Genomic DNA, 24,508 nt, shown 5'->3' with positions numbered 1-24,508 from the left:
CGTACAGGAGGGAGGAACCCATGCAGCTACGTACAGGAGGGAGGAACCCATGCAACTACGTACAGGAGGGAGGAACCCATGCAGCTACGAACAGGAGGGAGGAACCCATGCAGCTACGAACAGGAGGGAGGAACCCATGCAACTACGTACAGGAGGGAGGAACCCATGCAGCTACGAACAGGAGGGAGGAACCCATGCAGCTACGTACAGGAGGGAGGAACCCATGCAACTACGTACAGGAGGGAGGAACCCATGCAGCTACGTACAGGAGGGAGGAACCCATGCAGCTACGAACAGGAGGGAGGAACCCATGCAGCTACGTACAGGAGGGAGGAACCCATGCAGCTACGAACAGGAGGGAGGAACCCATGCAGCTACGAACAGGAGGGAGGAACCCATGCAACTACGTACAGGAGGGAGGAACCCATGCAACTACGTACAGGAGGGAGGAACCCATGCAACTACGTACAGGAGGAGGAACCCATGCAACTACGTACAGGAGGGAGGAACCCATGCAGCTACGTACAGGAGGGAGGAACCCATGCAACTACGTACAGGAGGGAGGAACCCATGCAACTACGTACAGGAGGGAGGAACCCATGCAACTACGTACAGGAGGGAGGAGCCCATGCAACTACGTACAGGAGGGAGGAACCCATGCAACTACGTACAGGAGGGAGGAACCCATGCAACTACGTACAGGAGGGAGGAACCCATGCAGCTACGTACAGGAGGGAGGAACCCATGCAACTACGTACAGGAGGGAGGAACCCATGCAGCTACGAACAGGAGGGAGGAACCCATGCAACTACGTACAGGAGGGAGGAGCCCATGCAACTACGTACAGGAGGGAGGAACCCATGCAACTACGTACAGGAGGGAGGAACCCATGCAGCTACGTACAGGAGGGAGGAACCCATGCAACTACGTACAGGAGGGAGGAACCCATGCAACTACGTACAGGAGGGAGGAACCCATACAGCTACGTACAGGAGGGAGGAACCCATGCAGCTACGAACAGGAGGGAGGAGCCCATGCAACTACGTACAGGAGGGAGGAACCCATACAGCTACGTACAGGAGGGAGGAGTATGGTAGGGACGTACCTATACAGCTATGTACAGGAGTGAGGATTATGGTAGTGAGGGACCCATACAGCTACGTACAGGAGGGAGGATTATGGGAGGGACCTACCCATAAAGGTACGTGTTTGTGTCTCGAGTGTGTGTGTGTGTTTGTGTGTTTGTGTGTGTTAATTTGTGTGTGAGGAAAGTTACACTTTGAGGAAATGTAAACCTGTGTTTGTTAGGAGGAAGTTTTACCGTAGTCCAGAGTTAAAGGAGAAGTCTCCATTGCCCCACACACAGGTCCCCGCCTTTCTTCCCCTCCCCCCACAGGTCCCCTCTCTCCCCTTTCCCCCCCCCACAATTCTCCTCCCCCCCACCACAAGTCGCCTTATCCCCCCTCCACCCCACACACCCCGTAGGCCACCTCCCGGCGCACCCCCCGACTTGCATGAGGCACCCCCGGTGATGAGGGAGGTTGTACCGCCGCCACGGCTGCTGCTGCTGCTATAATTCTGGACTAGTGGCAGCAGGAGAGAGGGTGTGGTGGAGTGGGGTGAGGTGGAGGAGGGTTAGGGTGGGTGGATGGGGGTGGATAGAAGCGAGAGGGAGGGAGGAGAGGCGGGGACAGGCGAAGGGGAGATGGAGGGAGAGAAGATTTAGAGGTACTGGAAGGCGGAGGGAAGTATAACCAAGAGAGGCGATGCCAAAGTTACGAGTCTTAACGATGGTTCTTGTTTCTTTCCTCCTCCTCCGCCCGCTTGAGGCAAGGCCAGGTGGCGCGCGAGGTGGGATCGAACCGCCGCTGGAGCAAGGCCACATTTGTTTTTGTTTTTGTCGTTTGTATCGCTTGTGGAGTGTGTTTGTTTGTGGTGATCCCCGCCCGCCCCCCGGTGTTGTGTTTACCGTGAGCAGGAGGGAGGAGTCTCGTAACCGGCGTGGGAGGAGTGTGTGGGTGGCATCCGGGTGGCCAACACCTCTCCCCAGTAACCCTGAGGGCCAACACGTCTCCCCAGTAACCCTGAGGGCCAACACGTCTCCCCAGTAACCCTGAGGGCCAACACCTCTCCCCAGTAACCCTGAGGGCCAACACCTCTCCCCAGTAACCCTGAGGGCCAACACCTCTCCCCAGTAACCCTGAGGGCCAACACCTCTCCCCAGTAACCCTGAGGGCCAACACGTCTCCCCAGTAACCCCGACGGCCAACACGTCTCCCCAGTAACCCTGAGGGCCAACACGTCTCCCCAGTAACCCTGAGGGCCAGCACGTCTCCCAAGTAACCCTGAGGGTCAGCACGTCTCCCCAGTAACCCTGAGGGCCAGCACGTCTCCAGTAACCCTGAGGGTCAGCACGTCTCCCCAGTAACCCTGAGGGTCAGCACGTCTCCCCAGTAACCCTGAGGGCCAACACGTCTCCCCAGTAACCCTGAGGGCCAACACGTCTCCCCAGTAACCCTGAGGGCCAACACGTCTCCCAAGTAACCCTGAGGGCCAGCACGTCTCCCAAGTAACCCTGAGGGTCAGCACGTCTCCAGTAACCCTGAGGGACAGCACGTCTCCCCAGTAACCCTGAGGGTCAGCACGTCTCCCCAGTAACCCTGAGGGCCAACACGTCTCCCCAGTAACCCTGAGGGCCAACACGTCTCCCAAGTAACCCTGAGGGCCAGCACGTCTCCCAAGTAACCCTGAGGGTCAGCACGTCTCCAGTAACCCTGAGGGACAGCACGTCAGACCGGGTCAGCACGTCTCCCAGTAACCCTGAGGGTCAGCACGTCTCCCCAGTAACCCTGAGGGTCAGCACGTCTCCCCAGTAACCCTGAGGGTCAGCACGTCTCCCCAGTAACCCTGAGGGCCAGCACGTCTCCAGTAACCCTAAGGGCCAGCACGTCTCCCCAGTAACCCTGAGGGTCAGCACGTCTCCCCAGTAACCCTGAGGGCCAACACTTCCCTCCTGCACCACCCTGGGAGAGTTGGACGCGTCAGACGGGATCTTGTTACCGCATTGAGCGGTTCTCCACCTCCACGGTCAGACGAGCTGAGCTTTTTAGTTTTCCAAGTATTTGTTGTCTAGATGTACACACAGACGAAGCATGTCAGTGATGGTATGGGTGAAGGGCACGTATCTTGGGGTAGGTGGAGGGAGGAGGCCAGTATAGAGCGTACAGTGGGTACAGTACAGTACTGTGGGTACAGTACGTGGACATAGGAGGGTGACAGGTGGGCCCAAATGGGGGCCCTGGAACCTATAGGGCTCCCCCGTTTCTTCCGTCAGGTTGGAGTGAGGGAGGGAGGTGTAGGATGCACCATATACATGATGTGTGGTTACGGGATTGTGAGTGATGCTGGCGTGGCATCGTAGGTAACAACATCTGTGTGATACATAGCAAGTTTGAAGTACGTTGTACATATACAAGACCATCTTGTTATCATTCGAATTACGGTGTTTACGCAGACAAATTACATATACACTGCATGTGTGTAATTGTAAAAGGACACAGTGTCACGTACAGTCGTTAACTCGTTGACACTTAGCAGTATGAGAGGTCAAAGGTACACAACATTGTTGGCCGTACGGTTCACAATATACTGCCACTGACCATGTTGTTAACATTAGCAATGATACAACGAAGGTCAAGGTACATTACACACTGGACATTGTAGTTACAGAACGTGTTTGCACTGGGCATGATTACAGCAAGTGTTTACATGGTTTAGGACATGGCGAATGGCGAATTTTTGGCTACAGTATCAGAATGTCTTTATGTATATTACTATCCGTAATCACAAAGGTGTCGACAGACACAGTAAACCTTGAGGTCTAAAATCAATGATTTTGGGGGACATTGGCTGATATGGTGTCCCCGTGTATGTTCACCAGGTGCAGAACAGAGAGTAGGGTTGATATAATGTCCCCGTGTATGTTCATCAGGTGCAGAACAGAGAGTCGGGAAGATATAATGTCCCCGTGTATGTTCATCAGGTGCAGAACAGAGAGTCGGGCTGATATAATGTCCCCGTGTATGTTCATCAGGTGGATGTTCATCGGCGCTTGCAGTGTCCAGGATCACCATATGGTTCCTTGACGTATTGAGGCAGCTACAGCCTCACGGTACACAGTACTACAGCTACCTGGTCTTTCGTAGTCTCTCAAGAGATTTCTTTCCCCGCGGGCAGATGCGTCAGGGCAGAGTGCCTGTTCAGTCAGACCAGGTCGGGTGAGGGGTAAGGGGCGCGCCCCCGAGAGCAAAACGGTCATGTTTAGCGAGATGATCGACCTGGTGGTGGTCATGACGCTCATGTCCGACACATGGTGGTTATCCATTGTCATCGGGGCGCGTGTGGAGGCCAGTGTTGTGGGCTCCTGTAAGCCAAGAGTGTGTGTATGATCGGTGGGCTAGTGTCCTGTAGAGCGCTCCTCCCGGGGGTAGAAGTGTTGCAAGAAGAGCTGGTCTACAGTACGAGAGCATTGCATCGTGTACTCTCGGACCTGGACGAGATATCTGATGGCCATGAAAATGCTATATAGTTCGCAGTGGGTAGAGCTGGACCAAAGGGGGGTGGTGAGCGCAAAGCTTTGGTTGCTGAGGGTAGAGAAGGTTGTTATTGCTCTAGACAGCATAGGCAGCGCCGGCCTTACCGTTTTCCCGCAAGGATCCATCATTAAGTATAGAATCAGTGTATTGTCAGACGTGGTGTTGGTTAGCTCTTTCTGTAGCCGGTCACGTATCAGTGCATGAGGGACGTAAGGACTGAGCTGGTCCGTGAGGGCAGTTTTACGTAGTCGACGTGGAGTGAGGAGGGGGTCAGATGTGCCAGGGGTTTAGGGAGGGAGACAGGTGCAAGATATGTTGGTACTAGTACACACAGAGGCCGTAGGTGGAATCTGCTAAGGTCGATCCCTCCCCCCTTGCGGTACCCCGGTGGTTGATACGGTACCCCGATGGTTGATACGGTACCCCGATGGTTGATACGGTACCCCGGTGGTTGATACGGTACCCCGGTGGTTGATACGGTACCCCGGTGGTTGATAGTGGGTTATTTCATAGAGGGATATTGTGGTTCGTTAATGAGTTGGAGTGGATGTTGTGCTGAACTTCAAGGGTCGGATGCGGGATGTTCGAGACTCAGTGGCATCGGGAAAAAAAAAATACTGCGTGAATGTTTGGTGTTCATACGCACGACGCGTCCTCATGTGCAGGCGGGCGGGGAGGCGGGGTTGGGTGGACCTTCAAGAGTGAGGGATCGTGGCACCTGACGAGTGCGGTGGCGGAGGCGCCGGCCCCTGGCCTCGAGAGAGGGGGTAAAGTTGAGACGTGTGTGTGTGTGTGTGTGGGTCGTGGGCTGGCGAGAGTTGGTGTTCCTCCCTGACCCAGGGACGACACTCGTATCTTGTGGTTCAACCGGAGAACTTTTGCGTGCCGTTCAGGTATTGGTCAGTGCCCTGTGTGTGTGTGTGTGTGTGTGTGTGTGTGTGACCCCGGCGGCGGGGGAGGTGTGTGAGAGGCTGGTGGATGCGTCACGTCCCGCCGTCATCTGACTCACAGCCGGACGTCTCGTCATACGTGCCCGCCTTCGTGCACTCCATCTACAGCAGTCAGGTCAAGGCATGTATGTGGCCTGGTGATCCTCGTCCTTGTAATACCGCCGGTGGAGACGTCCGTAAACCTGGTGATCCTCGTCCTTGTAGTACCGCCGCCGGTGGAGACATCCTTTAACCTGGTGATCCGGCCGAAGTGCAGGTGTCCGTAATGCTGATTTACACCAGTGACCAACCAGTGGCTCACGGTGGCGGGTGGAGTCGGGGAGGTGAATTGAACACCTCACAGTGCCCATCTTCCAGTCTGTTCCCCACAACACATGGTGGTGCGGTGACTGTGTGTGTGTGTGTGTGTGTGTGTGTGTGTGTGTGTGTGTGTGTGTGTAGGGAGGGGGGATGGATGGTAATACCCGGCTGGCATGACGTTCCACGCACACTGATCCTCACCCCTCACGATGCTCGAGTGGCGTACATAATAACTCTTGATATTAAACCATAGTTTACCCCAGTGTGCGTGTCTGTGTGTGTGTGTGTGTGTGTGTGTGTGTGTGTGTGTGTGTGTGTACGGGGCAAGTCCTGGTGGTGGATCAGACACGGAATTAGCATTTGACAGACCCTCATTTTGCATATGCGTACACATATTTATGTACTCATCCTGAAAAATGACAACAAAGATGACAGTGAGATAGTTGATTTAACCCAACGATGTTTATATATATATATATATATATATATATATATATATATATATATATATATATATATATATATATGTATATGTATATATATATATGCCCTTGTGGTTTGCTCTGGTGTTGTGTGTTGCATCCATTGCTTAGCCTTGTAGTTCCTGAGGGTGTGAGGTATATCTACTTTACGACTGACGTGCTGCTACAACTGAACTACTGAATCCCTCGCTGGTTTACATAAATGGTTTATGTAATTTTTATTTGTTGTCATTTGTATCACGTGATCGGACGATACGGTATCTAATCTTGGATGTTTCGAACCATCGAGATAACTTCTCTTATATATATACATGTGTGCGTGTGTATGTGTGTGTGTGTGTCGTGCAACCCCCTGCCTGACACACTGGCTGAAAGGGAAAGTTAGAAAATGCCACGCTTGCGATCTCTGTCGTATGTGTGGGGGGAAGGGAGAACCGAGCGGAGGGTTGTCATTCGTGCATGACCAGCGCTGGGGACGGACTCGAAGTCTTTTATATTGTGTGTGTGTGTGTGTGTGTGTGCGCGGAGCACGTCCAGAACGCTCAGACTGACATGAACACGGGCAGAGAGAGCGCACGTGTCCCTCACTTGTTGGTGACAAGACTTAACGAAACGGGAACGGAGGGGGAAACGGATCATCTTGTGTTAGCGACATGAGTGGCGGCTCACACACCCTGTCTGCCTGCGACGTCATTCCCCAAATGATGCGAGATATAATGTGTGGTTTTCCTCTCCCTCCAGCCAGCCACGCTCACACTGTGTGTGTGTGTGTGTGTGTGTGTGTGTGTGTGTGTGTGTTCAACCTGTCGTCATCATCAAACTCCCGGGCGATCATAACACCAGCAGATCTTGTACGGGTCCCCGAACGGCGAGGTCGTCTTTTACCAACGCCTCCGCCAAGTCTCTCTCTCTCTCTCTCTCTCTCTCTCTCTCTCTCTCTCTCTCTCTCTCTCTCTCTCTCTCTCTCCCTTCAGCAGACGGTGGGAGTGTGGGGGCACGGCCAAGCACGTCATCCCCACGAGGCACCAGTTCCATGGCGGAGAGGTAATGTCCCATACCACACACACACACACACACACACACACACACAGGTTCACTGTTCATATTTATGTCTCGTTTACTGGTAAGGTTGGGAGGCCATACTGTGTGTCGGTTATGCGTGTCGTTGATCGAAAGGACCTGAGGATGCGTCGTGGGTGTTGTGTTGCAACGTCTGTGAGAGCAGGTGTTGTGTGAGGGGGTAGTGGCGGCGGCCACGGGGACTTCGCCATTTATCACCCCACCCTCTCCCGTCCAGCCATCGTAGGGCGAGCGGCAGCCACTGCTGACCAGCATTAGTAGGGCGTGCGCAGGCACTGCTGACCAGCATTAGTAGGGCGTGCGCAGGCACTGCTGACCAGCCATCGTAGGGCGTGCGGCAGCCACTACTGACCAGCCATCGTAGGGCGTGCGGCAGGCACTGCTGACCAGCCATCGTAGGGCGTGCGGCAGCCACTACTGACCAGCCATCGTAGGGCGTGCGGCAGCCACTGCTGACCAGCCATCGTAGGGCGTGCGGCAGGCACTGCTGACCAGCCATCGTAGGGCGTGCGGCAGCCACTACTGACCAGCCATCGTAGGGCGTGCGGCAGGCACTGCTGACCAGCCAATAACCACCACTGGTTCCCCGGTCTCCTGCTGCGTCGTCCCAGTGCCACCTGCCTCACACACCACACTGGCGGAGTTAAAGATGATTATTTTCGTTTTTGTTGTTTTAACTTCAGCAACGAGATGATTGGCCTCAAGGCAGAGCGTTCCACCACCACCACCACTCTAACCAGTTTGGTCTTTCGTCCTTTCTCTGGTGGGGGTGTCCAGTTGTCCATGACGACAAGATGATGAATTAGATGTGTCACGTGTTTGGTGGTGAATATAGGGTGAGGGATGCGGGTGTGGGTTCTGAGAGGTTGATGGTGAAGGAGGAAGGAAGGAGTTTGGTTGAAGTCATCTGGTTGTGGCAGTGTAGATGGAGGTCCTGCAGGTGTGTGTGTGTGGATACAGCAAGTGCCTGGAGAAGTAGGAGGATGTAGTATTACACCGTCGAAGGAAAGAGGAAAGGTGTGAGGAATGTTTCGATTGAGAGATGGCAAGCATCTGGGCCCCGTGGCGGGCATTGAGCTTAACCCAATTTCATCTGTCTCGCTGGGATATCCTGCCCAAGTCTGACTTTGTTGAGGAAGTCGTGTTGAGACGAGAGGCAGATCGAGTGAGAGAGGAGAAGAAGGAGCAGGAGCAGAATTGATTGGATGTGGAGGAATGTTGTGCGGTGTCATCAGTTCATGTGCATTTCAGTGGTTGATTTGTGGGAAGAAAGGAAATCGATGATAAAGAGGTGAAAAAAGAAAAAAGAAGGAGACTGGACAGGACCTTGAGGGACACCGGTGTTGGTAGAGAAAGGGAGAGGGGAGGGTTGATCCCTCAATCACCACGGAGATAGATCGGCCAGAGAGGAAGGTAGCTAGGCAAGGTGAGGGTGCAGAGTGAGGGAGGGACGCCAGAAGATGGTAGCGTACGAGATATACACCCCCCTAGTGCCACACCCTGTCAGATGCCTTAGAAATGTCAAGGGCAACTACATACGATCCAACCTCCCCCCCAAAAAAAATATCTTTCAGGGATGATGACCAGACTTGAGTAAGAGAAGGGAAGAATATCACCAGAGTGGATCCAGCCTCACGAAAGCCATGCTGGTGATCAGAGACGAGACTGGGATTCAAGATGTCTTGGGTTATGGGAGTTGAGGAGGGATTCAAAGACCTTGGAAGTGGTAGATGTCAGAGCAGTAGGACGATGGTCAGAAGGGGAAGAAAGGTCACCCTTCTTAGGAGTAGGATGTACCAACGCGTAATTCTAAGAAGGGAAACTGCTGTTTTTGTTGTTGTTGTTGTTGTTATTGTTGTTGTTTTAAGAGAAACGGAATAGACGAGCAAGCACAGGTACAAGTTCAGAGGCACGCTCTGTCAGTGTCCAGAGAGAGAGAGAAGAGCTTTTGGGGCAGTTCCAAAAAAGAGATTACGGGAAGATGAATAGGATTACTGAGAGGAGCATCAGGGGATGGACGAATGTTAGAGTCATACAAGATGGAGTTAGAGGAGAAACGGGAGTGGTTTTGTCTAGGGGAGAGACACAGCTATAGTGCCGACATAACGGTAAAGTGAAGGAAAGGTAGAGCGACAGAAGTGGTTAGCAATGGCCTTAGCTAAAGACCAGGACGACCTATCAGTGGATGACGAGGAGAGGTTATCGTACTTTGAATAAAGGAACGCTTTGCCTCACGGAGAAAGTGTTTGTAATGATTACAGGCAGTGATAAATGTTGAATAGGAGTCAGAAGAAGGAGAGTTTGGCCAAGCCTGATATGCCTGATCCCGTGCCTATTTGGCCTCAGAGCACGAACGGTTGAACCATGGACTGGAGGAAGAGCCCGTCATGGAGGAGGAGGGGATAAATGCTTCCATTCCCACAAAAATAACCTCTGCTACGCGCTTGGCGGAGACAGAAGCCTCACCACAGTCATTTACTCAAGGAATATATATATATATATATATATATATATATATATTATACTTGATCGCCGTTTCCTGCGTTAACGTGGTAACGCCAGGAACAGACGTAGAAAGGCCGTATCCGCTCACATACTTCCTCTAGTTGTCATGTGTCATACACCGAAACTGCAGCTAGCTGTCCACACCCAGGGACCACAGACCAACCCATGGTTTACCCCCGGAAGCTTCATATACCTTGGTTCAGTCCATCGGCACCACGTCGATCCCAGTATAACACCCTCGTTCCAATTCATTCTGTCCCGTGCATGTTCAGTCTCCGATTGGTCAAAATCTTTTTCACTCTTCAGTTTAGTCTCCCTGTTCTTGTTCCTCCACTTCTGACACACACACACACACACACACACACACACACACACACACACACACACAAACTGATGCGTAATACTATTGGAACCGCCAAAGAAGAAATTGGGCTCAGAAAAGAAAATTGTTCCACATTTTGAGTTATGAGTTCTGAAAATCAGAGGAGACGGGAAAAAGTTTCTTCCCTCTGGTTATGAACGTTCCAGGACAACACTATGTGGTAGAACCTGACCTTCTCTGCGTCGCCCCGCCCTCCTGCAGTGTAGTCCGCAGCGTACAGCGTGATTCGTTCATTGTAGTGGTGAGTCACACGGTTACTGTAGTGTGACTCATGGAGAGGGTGAAGTGGAAGTAGATGAGTGAGGCTTTGCATGTTGTCATTCAGCGCCAAGGTGGTGGTGGTGCTGTGTCATCTTCCCTCCATTATGGTGAGGATCGTGTGGCGTTAACCTCCCCCAGCAGGAGGACGGGGCGTGAGTCCTCCCCCCTCCCCCGCTTGAGGCAAAACGGAACGACCCATCAGCACGACGCGACGGGACGACCCCCATCGTCGCTCTGGGTCGTGCCCTCGGGACTGGGGAAGTCCCCGGGATTTAGGTTGAGTGGGGATATGGTGATGAACTTGGAGACGTTGTTGTTAACGTGAACGTCACGAATCGCTGGGACAACCACACACGATCGTGCGACGTTGTTGTTAACGTGAACGTCACGAATCGCTGGGACAACCACACGATCGTGCGACGTTGTTGTTAACGTGAGCGTCACGAATCTCTGGGACAACCACACACGATCGTGCGACATCGTTGTTAACGTGAGCGTCACGAATCGCTGGGACGTATCGCCTTGCACAACCACGCGATCGCCCAGCCTCGCCAGGAGAGGAGGAGGTGGTGGTGGGCGGCGGCGGCGGCCCATCCCCACCTCTCTGGGAACACAGGCAGCAACAGACCAGTTGATCACCTCGAAGGTGAGGGACGAGGTGGAGGAGGAGGAGGAGGAGGAAGGGAAGCGGCGGGGCGTCTGTGATGGCAGAAGAGACCAGAGAAACTTGGAGCGTCGTCTGAACGCTGAAAGTTTGAGACCCACTTGGCTGTTCGTGGTGGCAGTAGTGGATCAGATACGTGAATACATTTGTGGAAGGAATAGAAATGCAAATATATAATCCAGGCGAAACGTTTATGCATAGAAATTTCTAACTACGGTGACGCAAATAGAGTTCTCGCCTGTGGCGCTTCCTTTTTCCAAGCTGTGTGTGTGTGTGTGTGTGTGTGTGTGACTGAAGATGTACGTGTGATGCAACATGTAGACCCAACCCACTTCTCCGTCATGTGGGGGCTGGGGGGCTGGCCTGGCAGGCCGACTCATGATGTGGTTTGTGTTGTACTGTGGTCTGCAGCAGGATCGTTCCCAGGCCTTCATGACAGTGTGGACGCATACGTAGTGGTTCAGCTGATTACGGACCCGTGTGGAGCGACGCATACGTAGTGGTTCAGCTGGTTACGGACCCGTGTGGAGCGACGCATATGTGGTGGTTCAGCTGTTTACGGACCCTTGTGGAGCGACGCATATGTAGTGGTTCAGCTGTTTACGGACCCGTGTGGAGCGACGCATACGTGGTGGTTTAGCTGTTTACGGACCCGTGTGGAGCGTCTACGACTATCTTATGCCTCATTTGGAGCCTGGGTGAACGTAGTAGTGTCTTCTTAACAGAGCGTATACGCCCGTCACTTTCGGCCTACGCAGAGCGTGGCCCCGACAATTGGCCACCCTGTATAGAGCATGCACGACTATTCTTCACACTAAAAAGGACGTGTAAGACTATTCTTCCTCGCTATATAGAGCATGTACCGCTATTCTTCCTTCCTATATAGAGCGTGTACCGCTGTTCTTCCCCGCTATATAGAGCGTGTACCGCTGTTCTTCCCCGCTATATAGAGCGTGTACCGCTGTTCTTCCCCGCTGTATAGAGCGTGTACCGCTGTTCTTCCTCGCTATATAGAGCGTGTACCGCTGTTCTTCCCCGCTATATAGAGCGTGTACCGCTGTTCTTCCCCGCTATATAGAGCGTGTACCGCTGTTCTTCCCCGCTATATAGAGCGTGTACCGCTGTTCTTCCCCGCTATATAGAGCGTGTACCGCTGTTCTTCCCCGCTATATAGAGCGTGTACCGCTGTTCTTTCCCGCTATATAGAGCATGTACCGCTATTCTTCCTTCCTATATAGAGCGTGTACCGCTGTTCTTCCCCGCTATATAGAGCGTGTACCGCTGTTCTTCCCCGCTATATAGAGCGTGTACCGCTGTTCTTTCCCGCTATACAGAGCGTGGTCGACCAGTTTATGAGCCATGTAGTCATGTGCGAGTGTTTTTCTCTCCCGTATCCAGTACGTACGACTGTTGTAGGCCTACATCCGCGCCCCAGGCACCCAGCGGGCCTCCCTCCCTCCCTCTCTCCCTCCCTCCTCCGTGAAACTAGTGAACTGCCCTGGCCAAGGACACCTGCCTCCTCCCTACGTTTCACCCTCCCAAAATGGAGGGAGGGAGGGGCTGGGTCGGCCATCCTCACACACCACGGACAGCTGCTTCAGCCACCCCAGCTCCCTCCACACACACACACACACACAGCAGCCTAACCTGAGCCAGTCAGTCCCCCAGCCCATTATCACCACTTGTTACGGACGCGACGCTTACTAACTACCTGCCCCCCCGCCCCCCCCTCAGATTTTGTCAACATCGTTACAAGCCATAGGACGATGGGGAACAGCTCGGGTCTTTCCATGTGGTCCGTGTGTGATGACGCACACTGTGTGTGTGTGTGTGTGTGTGTGTGTGTGTTCTTTCCATGGTTTACGTCTGTGGGGATCCGGAGCAAAGCCCAGGAAGCTGCCCACGTCCACCGGATGGGACGCCGTAGACAGCCATGTTGGTGCTCTGTGTGTGTGTGTGTGTGTGTGGGTGTGTGTGTGGGGAGCAGTTGAAGATTATGTGGTGCCTTCAGTATGGAAGTGCGTCTTGGGGCATGAGGAAAGTGGGGGGGAGGTTGGCAGGGTAGTGTCCAGAGAGCGGAATTCTGTACCTCCTCTGGTAGCGAGGTATCGCTGGTCACCGTCTTAACAAAGGCCACATCTGCTCACATCCATACTCGAGTTAGTTATGCGTAATACACCCGAAACACAGCCCCCTTATCCACAACCAGGACCCTCGGAGCTTTCCATGGTTTAATCTAGGACGCTTCACATGCCCTGGTTCAATCCATTGACGGCACGTCGTCGTTCTCTGTATGACCTATGGTTCAAGTTTACTCTATCCCGTGCACGCCGTGCACCCTCCTGCATATTCGGGCCCAGACCGCTCGAAATACTTTTCACTCCATCCTTCCATATACAATTTTGCCTTCCTCTTCTTGCTCTCTCCACTTCTGACACATATATCCTCTTTGTCAGCCGCTCTCCTGTCTCATTCTCTCCATATGTCCAAAACCATTTCAACACTCATCAGTTCTCTAAACCACACTCTTTTCTTGTTACCACACCTCTCACTTACACTGTTATCACTTAATCAAACCACCTTACACCACATATTATCTTCAGACATTTCGTCTCCGACGCTTCCACCCTCCTCCACACATCCTAATCTGCAGTCCGTGCCTGAAGTCCACACAACATCGCTGGGACTACTATACCTTCAAACGTACCCGTTTTCGCCCTCCCAGATGACTGCTTTTTTTTTTTCCCCCACTCATTCCTAAGCCAGTGCTCCCAGTACCTTCGCCCGCTCCGCCCGCCTCACCCACCACCCACCGTGTAACTCACTTGGTGGTAAACTCTTACATTATATCGTAATTTTTCCAGATTCATGCTTACATGATGAAGAGATATTGTAATCGTAACTCATCTAGTAGACATTGTCGATAACTGTAAAATAGATCTCGTATACCATTGTTAGGGAGGTACACATGTTTACTTCATAGGTAAACTGTCAGGGAGACGGGTAGGGGGTACACATTTTTAGTTCCATGGGTAGACAATATTAGGTTCATAACAAATGTTCACTTCGTAGGTGAACATTACCAGGGAGGGAGGCAGTCGTTCACTTCCGTGGGTAAATGTTGTCAGGGAGGAAGTTTCAGAGATGTTTACTTTCGTAGGGCAAGTAGTGTTTGGGAGGTTCAGATGTTTACTCCCGTGGGCAAACATCTGTACCTCCCCAACACTGTTTGGGAGAGAGCTACAGATATTCACTTTCTTGGGTAAACGGTTTTAAGGGGGAGAAGTGAATTTCAGATGTTTCCCCTCCGTGCGTAATGCGTCCCCTGGGAGGGAGGAACCGAATGCGTGGGAATACTTCACCAAACGTCTGTCTGTTATGTCTGTCACTGACGGGTCAGCCGTCATGCTTCAGCAGTTACCAGTTCCCGCCTGGCGCCTCTCTCTCTTACACTCTCTCTCTCCCCCCACGGCCATATTGTGTGCTTGAGGTATTCAGGGGTATACAAACTGTCGAGGGAGGGGGGGTGTTCCACTGCTCGCCGACGGCTCTGGGAAGGGTGTAGAATGAATGAGCTCTAAGAGGGTCATCGCCGTCCGTCTCAAGAATTCGTGGTACGTAGTAAATAGTTGCCAACCGCCGTATTATTAACGTCGGGTCTGCCGTTAGCGCGGGTTTCGCCAGCGCTTCGGATGGTGTCTGGCGAGGGTGAACGCAGCATTGAAGCGTAGGTGTGGACGTCGAGGTGTATGAGGCCGAGGCTGGTGTGCGTAAAGAGACGGCAGTGTGGTCGTGTCCGGCGGGAACCGGCAGTTGCGTACTGTCGGATGGTGGTGGCCTGAGGAGTGGTGTGGGGGGTAGACACAGGGAGGGGCGAGGGACGTGGGGTAAGGGAGGGAGGGTCTCGATTGGCGCGGGAAGGTTTGGGGGGGTGAGGTAGGGAGGGGGTGCATGAGGGGGTAAGGGGGGTAGAGCAGGGAGGACGTCCTGACAACGTCGAGCGTGGTGGTGGGGTAGTAGAGTGAGGCCAGTGGTGGCGTTTGGATGTGGTTCTCGCGACCGCTGCGGGAGCAGAGAGTGTGTGTGTGTGTGTGTGTACTTTTTTAAGTGTTGTGCTGTGTTTTTGTGTTGCTTCAGCCTTCCCCCCCTGGCGCTACCCATGAGTTACATCAGACCTTCAGTGACCGGCGCTACCATTGCCACAAATCTCTACGACGACCAGTAAGATCACCAGCCAGCTACGGTGTTTTGTGTGATGTTTGCCGTGAGGGGTTCTACGCCACCATGATGTGGCCACCAAAACTGTGTTTACCTCTCTTAGACTCACCGGGCGGGCAACCTTGTCATGACCTGGTTAACCTGTTATACTTTTGAGTACATGCACCAGGTAGTCAGCTGTGTCATCACCTGGTACATGCTCCAGGTAGGCAAAAGTGTTGTCGCCTGGTACATGCTCCAGGTAGGCAAAAGTGTATCGCCTGGTGTATGCACCAGGTAGGCAGCAGTGCTATCGCCTGGTACATGCATCAGGTAGGCAGAAGTGCTATCGCCTGGTACATGCTCCAGGTAGGCAGCAGTGTTATCGCCTGGTACATGCACCAAGGAGGCAGCAGTGTTATCGCCTGGTACATGCACCAGGTAGGCTAAAGTGTTATCGCCTGGTACATGCTCCAGGTAGGCAAAAGTGTTATCGCCTGGTATATGCACCAGGTAGGCAGCAGTGTTATCGCCTGGTACATGCTCCAGGTAGGCACAGTGTTATCGCCTGATACATGCACCAGGTAGGCAGCAGTGTTATCGCCTGGTACATGCACCAGGTAGGCAGCAGTGGTATCGCCTGGTACATGCACCAGGTAGGCAGCAGTGTTATCGCCTGGTACATGCACCAGGTAGGCACTTTGCAATGACGTGTTCTGCTGGTGTTACTTTACCCCTTGGTATATATATATATATATATATATATATATATATATATATATATATATATATATTTATATATATATATATATATATATATATATATATATATATATATATATATATATACACATTATACCTACCTAGCAGCCTTGTCATGACTTGGTTTTGCCTGTTACTTTAAACCTGCAGCCAGCCAGCCATGTCATGGCCTCACCAGCTTGTTTTACGCCTGGTGCATGAACCAGGATGGAAGTTTTATGATATGACCTGTTTGGTTAATACTATGTTATCCATTATACCACATATCGGGCGACAGTAGACAACGACGGATTAAAGGTTGTGTTAATACAGGCGAACCAAAGAATGCATTTGACCCTCTCTGATCTAGGTTTGTTTTTTCTAAGCTCATATAACATGCACATCTAATGGAGCAGCGCATACCTGTCACATGTGGTGTGGTAACGGACGCGTTGAAGTGCGGCAGTTTTGTGTGACGAGCGTCACCTGAGTTTTTGAAGCCTTGAATATGACTAACCGCTTGTACAACGGCTGTGCTCCACGAGTGAAACTGTACCCACAACACCTGTGGTCCCCCCCCTCTCTCTCTCTCTCTCTCTCTCTCTCTCTCTCTCTATATATATATATATATATATATATATATATATATATATATATATATATATATATATATATATAATTTTGTGTATTCACGGTAAAACTGGTGTACTTGCTAAGTGTATCGAAGGTGATGGCTGGTGTATTGTCCAAACAGTGAACCGCCTCCACCAGTAAACCGTTGGCCTCCTGCGGCTTTAGGCCTACTGCTTGTGGCAACGGTTTTGACGCTCCGATTCCAAGTAAACGTTGGCAGATATTTCGGCCAGCCTACCTACCTGATACACTCGTCTCTTCCTCACCAAGACCCTCCACAACCGGTGGTGGTGGGGGGGGGGGGGGGGAAACAAACTAGTTCCGACTAAAACTGGCTACACCAGTGGTGCTGGTGGAGCAAGTCTCTGCTCCACCACCTCATCCATCCATCTCCCCCTCCCCAACCCTACCCCCTTCCCCTGGACACTCGCACCCACCACTAGTAGCCTAGCCACGCCCAGAGAACACCCCTCCCCCCTCCCTCCCCCAAGGTTAGCATTGCCCCAGGCGGGGAGATGTGGGTCAGCTTCATCCTGTTGTATCCTCAAGAATCCTGTTTGCCTGTTGATAGCAAAGCAGGGGGAGTGTGGTGGTTCGTAGTGCTCCCCCTCGATTTAACCTTTAGTGTGCAATGGTAAACACCCGAGTGAGGGAGTAAAGTCATGAGTGTTCTCCCGTTGGACTGGTTAGCATAGTCGCGGGAGGGGAGTATTGAAGTTGATGACGGGGTGGCACAGGCTGGGGAAAATGTGTGGGAAAGGGTGGGGTGTGTTGGGGGTTCAAGGGGCATCAGGTGGGTGGGGTTGGGTGTGATTGGGGACCACTGTGGTCTGGGGCATCCTTTCAGAGGGATGATTGCTCCATGGATGATGACCACGGCACCATAAATACATTAATTCAGTAGCATATATATATATATATATATATATATATATATATATATATATATATATATATATATATATATATTGACATGGTTCATTGAGACCTTGGCTCAATTAGCTTAATTTAGTATTTCAGCTCAGTTTAATACTTTTTTATGCTAATTTCCTAACGCGTGTTCGTTGTTCTTTTTAGAAAAGCTTGAAAAGTACATTTCCAGTTGTCCTTTTTAAAATATATTTTCTGAACTTGCACAGTGAGCTTTCGCTTTATGAATGAGACTTTTTAAAATCAGGATAGAAGAAAAAATGATAGTGATCCCTCGTATTTCCATGGTTAGACTGGGTCATATTTGGTTATCCCATATGAAATAATGTTTATTTACTAGTTCAGCTACGCATCGAAACTTAACGTTGTATATTGCAGTTGTGGGATTGTGTTTATTGTCTTGTATATAGTAGAAGGCGATAGTGATGATGACTGAGGATATTGGGGTTGGGGGGTTGTTGGTAATGGCGAGTTTCTAGGCGAAAGAATAATAATCAAAAAAATCGACTGAACCTACGAAAACCTTGCTCTAACCCCCCACTCAGCAGTGGGGACTTTCGACATTCTAGTCGAAAGGTACTAAGATGCAACCTCATACTGAGGGCATCACGTATGTCAACAAACACTTTCCTTCCAAGCCGCCAACTGCTCGGCAGCAAGACTTACGTTAATGATGGGATAGTTCGACTACACATTGCTGCTGCTGCTGCTTGAGGTTGTCATGGATTCTGTAGGATGTTTTGCTAATGTTTAAACTTGACATTGAGGAGCCCCTCGTTCTCCTTGATAAGGCCATTGTGGCCTTATTTCGCTTTGTTAGGATAATACGTGCCTCCAAGCCATGTTCTACAGCTTTCATATTTTTCATATTTGTTCGCCGTTTCCCGCATTGTGCGAGGTAGCGCCGGGGAAACATTAGAACTTGATTTGCTCACAACCTTTCTAGCATTCATGTACAGTGCATTGCAACCAGAGCCTCCCTACCTTTAAGTCGCACGAAGCGCTCCGTGGTTTCCTAAGACAGTTTCACTTGCCTAGGTTTAACCCATTTGACTTGCACGTCGCTCCGAGAATACCATATCTCTCCACTTCGTTCTATCGCACTCTCGCCTTACACCGTTCAACACGTTGAAGGCCCGATAACTCCGCCTTCCATCTCGTCATCTCGTCCTTGATCACTGTGGAATATAGAATATAAACATTACCTCGAGAAATATTTCTGCAGATATGTTTATGTTGGATAGTATAGTAGTTCTACAGCTTCCAAGAAGGTTCATTTGAGTATGTAAATCGTGAACACAGGTGATTGATTGATATCTTGTTTTGCTTGACCTGTGGAAGCCAGACTTGAGAATCCTACGATCATTATGTTGACAAGCAATAACTGATAGGCATCTTCAGTCCTTAGTGTGATAAGATAACGGATTTTTGTTGATTTCAATGATGGATAAGAGAAGGTACAATATTTTTACATCTTGAAGTGCAGTGGTTAGAGAGCATGCTAAAGATTTGTGGCCAGATATATTTTTGTTGTGTTTGTGGGGCTAGGCTGTTGCTTTCGTGTTGATGGACCATGTTCTTTTAAGTAAGATGTATTTGGTGTTGTTTTAGTTAGTGGTTGACTTATGCATATCATATTGCCGTGTTGTAAAGTGCGTTTATCGTTGCTTTTTCCACTGTGACTGACTTATGTAGACTTGTGTTGTTAGATGCATTACCAGCCGTCGCTCATCGTATATAGGACTTTCTGTCACATGGCACATTTCAGTCAAAAGAGATGGTTAATAGTGTTGTAACTTGATAGTGGTTGAATGCAACCAGTTGTTAAAGCGAAGTCATAGTTGCCAACACTTTGGGGAGTTTCAAAACATAGAAGGAGACATGGCTGAAAGTGGCAAGGTTTGAACAGCAAGATGCCTTATTAGGGACGGTCCCATTAGGCCACCTTTTTTTTCTATATTGTTCTGGTGGTTCGTCATAGCCTAGGTTAGGAATTTCTTTTTCTATATTGTTGTGGTGGTTCGTCATAGCCTAGGTTAGGAATTTCTTCTTCTATATTGTTCTGGTGGTTCGTCATAGCCGCGGTTAGAAATTTCTAGACTGTATATCCTGTGGCGTACCACTCTTGTTTTCCATCATCCATCCTCCTGGCTTGTTATGAATTGGGGTTTCCAGAATTAAGTAAGCCGAACTGCTTCAAATGCCGCGAGAGCTGGGACAGAAGTTGGCATCATCAGGTTTTATCGATCCGACTGGAGTGGAAGCAGGGCAAGTAAACACGGTCCGTAAATTAGATGAGTTTAGGCTTTACCCGCCCTCTACAAAGATTAGTTGATCATCCAGTTTTTTTTACTGTCTACACTAGTACCCCATTTCACCCGTTGTTGATTTGTATTAGGTTTTTTTTTTTAGGAGAATACGTAGACCTGTGGAATGGATGGCGTCTTGATATTTTTAGTCACTGGTGACGATACATCGGGGGTGAACTTTAAGGCCATTGAATACTTTAGTGTCATAACGTCGTGCTCAAGAGGTCAAGACGTATTTTGACAGGGTTATTTTGGGGAGGTGACTGCGCTCTCTTGATGTTTATTACTGAACTTGTTGACACCGGGCCCTTGTTTTTGTTTATTGTTTACCTCGGTTATATGGAACGGTTGGTAATCCTGATAACAAGGTTTTGCCTTACGAAGGAGCTGGGTAGAGAGCCCTGGTCTCACGCGGTGGTCCGTGTTGGTGCATGGTTCAGACGTATTGAGGCGTTGCTGGCGAAACATCGACAAGTAAGGGAGGAAAATCGGAGAAGTGATTATGATAGCGGGAGTAGTGAGTGACCTTGCCAGTGGGGGAATTGCTGAGAAGTGGACCGCACGGTGCGTCAAGGGAAAGGGTTCAGGAGGTAAAGTCTGCTTTATCCCAGTTGAGCGAGACGGCACGACCCTTGAGCACGACCGTACGACCTGAGTAGGATGGTACGATCCTTGAGCACGATGGTACGACCCTTGGATGTAATGGCATGGCCTTTTTTTACATGCATGTAAGGTCAAAAGTCCAGGCTGTCGGTACCCAAGACAAGGGTCGTGCCGTCGTGCTCAAGGGATGCAACGCCATTCTCTTGCGGCTCAGTCGGGTATTAGGGACAGCATGGGGATTATTGGCAGCCAATAACATTGTAGATATATGGAATGATCTCCTAGTTAGAGTGGTCGTAAGTAGTTCCGTAGATACATTCAAGCATAAAACTTTATCAAATGCTTCTCCTCAACTCGAGGGTGTGGGGTTGAGTGGTCGTGCTGGAGGAGTTACAAGTAACGGGGGTGGGTGAGGCGTGCAGCTGCCAGCAGTGTGTGCGCTGTTCCCGCAACACGTGAGGTGCTGCTGCAGGAGGAGGATGTTCACGGCCATACCATTGCAGCTTCACTCCGTTCGATTTTCGAAACAAAGTCGTCTTGAATGGGTCAGAATTTACGAGATGGACTATGGCTGATGTATACGGGGGTGCTGCCAGGCTTGCACTGCTGAGGTTGGCGCTGCTGTACCACTTCTGAGTTAAGGGTCTTCACCGTCTAGCTTTTTGTCCACCGGGCCATTATTGATTACCGGGGTGGATGACACGTGGTGAGGTCTAGGGCACCGGTTTACATGTACGTTGTGTTTGCTGCACTGCTGGTCAAGGCAGGTGTGAACCAGACTGTGAGGCAGAAGTCTGGAACTGGATCATCCCGGTTCTGGGCAGCGTGGTGGAGTGCGGGGGGGAATGGGGGAGGAGCAAACTCGCCCCGCCCCGCCCCGCCAGGTTCGGAGGAGGGTTGCCCACTGCTTACGCTTCCCAAGCCTTTTGGCCAGACTTCCGCTGCAGTAATTTACTCTGCATTGCCGGACTTGTGGATGTCTCATTAGCAAGAATACAGTAATTATAGGTGGTGTTGGCGGGAGGATGCGTCCGTGGTGGTGGTGGAGGTCGGGGTGTGGCGGCGTCAGTAGCAGGATGTGCTGCTGGTGGGAGGGTGTGGTTGTCGTTGGTGGCAGGAAGTGCTGGAACCAGGGAAGGTGTGATGTCGGCAGGAGGAGGCGTCGTCGGCGGCGGTGGTAGGAGAGGTCGGTGGCTCTCGTGGGAGGGTGGAGTGTTGGTGGGATGTCTTGGCGGCGGTGTAGGGAGAGCGTGGTGAATGGTGGGAAAGATGAAATGCATAAGGCGTCACACCGGTCCTCAGTCCCACTCGGTGACGACCATCAAGTTTTTTGGTTACTGACGCTTGCCAGGCTTGCCCTGCCGCCGCCGCCGCCGCTCGTAAACACAGCGAACGCCACCATCGCCTGACCACGAAGTTCCCTGATGGTGTGGCCCTTGAACACGACGCCACAACCCGTGGTCGTGATTACCCGACATTTGATGTGGCCATGAATGCCATCGCAGTAACCGAGCGATGTTGATGGGAGTCGGGTGATGATCACATTGATGAACTAACCTGGAGAATAACTCGATGGTAATAGGGAGAATTTGGTGGAACAAGAAGGACAGTGATAGCGTTGTGTGGCATGAGAATTGATTTAAATGTTTTGAAGACGACAGTCGTGCTCAAGGGTCTTTAACTTGTGTCGTATTGAAGGACCGTACAGTCGTGGGTTGACGTGAGAAAATATATAATAGGCTTTTATTATAATTAAAGATCTATTAAGAATAGACTTAAGAAAATATAAACACTGATGTTCGTATGTAAGAAGAGAAGGAAACCAGTGGGTAAACCTACACAAGTTTAACGAGAATTACGTCCTGTAAACTGCGAAGAGATGATGTGGTGGTGGTGGGGGAGTTGCGGAAGGCAGCAGTCGTGAGGGAAAAGGCGCCAGCCAGCGGTTTGAAGCCGATGGTGGGGTCATGGGGGACGCTTGGCTAATGAGAGGGTTGATGGTGGAAGATGTATATGGCAGGGGAGAGGAGAGGGAGAGGTAATGGATAGGTTCACTTGAGTGAACTGTTAAAGGAGAGCAAGTCATGGAGACTGATGGTTGGGCGTGTGTGTGTGTGTGTGTCTGTCTAAGACTCGCTATCCATTTATTTTTTAAGCCCTTGATTACGATGGTACGACCCTTCGAGTGTGTTGGCCGAGGGCGGAAGATCTATCTGGTGTTCGAGGATCGCATCGTCGTGCTTGAGGACGGGAGACGACCCCTAGCGGCGGGGGGACAAAGAAGAAAAAAATATATATACGCCATCATAGAGGGCGCGGGGCGGGCTCAGGAGGCCTGCGGCAGTGTATCCTTGACGCCTCTCCTTGTGATCAGGTGCGGGATTGGAAGCGATTGATCCGTCGAGGTTGTGTTTCGTATTGTTCACCTTGTGGGGCCGGAACTGTGGAGGTCTGGGGTTGGTGTGGCACCTGCATAACCTGCTGGTGAGCGCGCGCGCTCGCACACACACACACACACACACACACACACACACACACACACACACACACACACACGAGATCAACCCGCATGACCTTCTCTCGTGCGACTCTTGAATTTCAGCAGCTCACTCAGTGATCCTATCCGCATTACCTTGCTGTAGCAGGGAATGTGTAGAGGCCTTAGATATGCACACGATGGAAGAGAGAAGAGTGAGGGGTGACCAGATCACAACCTTTTAGTGTTATTTTTTGAATTACCAGAGTAATGACATTGAGAGTGAGCAGTTCTAAGAGAGAGAGATATAAGGTTAGAGCAACCAAAGGACGTAACATGAAATTAGATTAAAACCATTAACAAAAAAAAGATGCGAATATTGTTTTTCTTATTTACGGTCGTAGGTGGTGAATGAATGGAATAAACTAAAGCATGTGGTGAGTTGAAAAGGTCGGATGATAGAGGAGAATGTTCAGGAGATGTGGGAGCTTCACGGATCAAAGACTCGCTCCTCGTGCATTACAGAAGGGTAATTACACACATCATTATGTTTGTGTGAAGACTGTGTTTATACCTTACCCTCGCTCCACTGCCTCTATTGTGTCTATTTTTTTTTTCTGTGCATTTTCCACCCTCTGGCTTCAGTGAATTTATTGTGTTATTACTTTTTTTTCATGGTTGATCGCCTTTTCAAACGTTGAGGAGGTAGCGCCAGGAACAGATGGAAGATAGGTCTCATTCGCTCTCATTAATTCTCTAGCTGCCATGTGTAATGCATCGAAACCACAGCTCCTCATCCACATCCAGGCCCCACAAACCTTACCGTGGTTTACTCCAAACGTTTCACGTACCTTGGTTATGTCAGAGACTGATCGTCAACCCCTGTATACCGCATCGTTCCATTTCACTCTATCCCGTGCACACCTTTCACCCTCTTGCATATTCAGGCAGCTGTCGCTCAAAATGTTTTCTCACCACATTATTATTATTATTATTATTATTATTATTATTATTATTATTATTATTGTTATTATTATTATTGTTGTTGTTGTTATAACATTTTATGAGTTCACTTGATGTGCTGAGTGATATCTAGATAGTGAGTGAGTGATGAGTGCCTGGGTCACCGTATTACTCCTCTCCTTGATGACTGATTGGTAGTGTGATTATCAGACTTCCTGCGCGCCGTGAGAGCCCTCAGCCCCATGTGTGCATTGTTGTGGTGTGGCAGGTGGTGGCGAGCCCCTCCCCCACTAGCATCTCGGCACACGTGACATTGCTCCTGTCATCCACTCCCCCAGTGACACTTGACACGGCACCTGGCACTGTGGAGGGCAGTGGTGTGTGTGTGTGTGTGTATCAGCACGTGACCCGCCTCCTGTCATGGGACTGGCTCGATG

General features: G+C 50.7%; 1 protein-coding gene across 10 annotated transcripts in view; it reads left to right on the top strand.

Annotated features, from left to right (window-relative positions):
- Positions 1-24,508, top strand: part of LOC139756091 (phosphatidylcholine:ceramide cholinephosphotransferase 2-like) — a 396,755-nt gene that overhangs the window by 289,937 nt on the left and 82,310 nt on the right. The window contains exon 1 of one of the 10 annotated variants that reach the window (XM_071675135.1): positions 15,228-15,440. The exons of the other annotated variants lie outside the window; for them this stretch is intronic. Within the exon in view, the coding sequence (XP_071531236.1) occupies positions 15,379-15,440 (62 nt within the window). The 5' untranslated portion in view covers positions 15,228-15,378. Of the gene's footprint in view, positions 1-15,227; positions 15,441-24,508 lie in introns of those variants that run through there. 10 annotated transcript variants of the gene reach the window in all.

Source organism: Panulirus ornatus, chromosome 20 (genome assembly GCF_036320965.1).
Source record: "Panulirus ornatus isolate Po-2019 chromosome 20, ASM3632096v1, whole genome shotgun sequence".
NCBI lineage: Eukaryota > Metazoa > Arthropoda > Malacostraca > Decapoda > Palinuridae > Panulirus > Panulirus ornatus.
The sequence above is the reverse complement of the archived record's forward strand: the minus strand, read 5'-3'. Positions and strand labels throughout refer to the sequence as shown.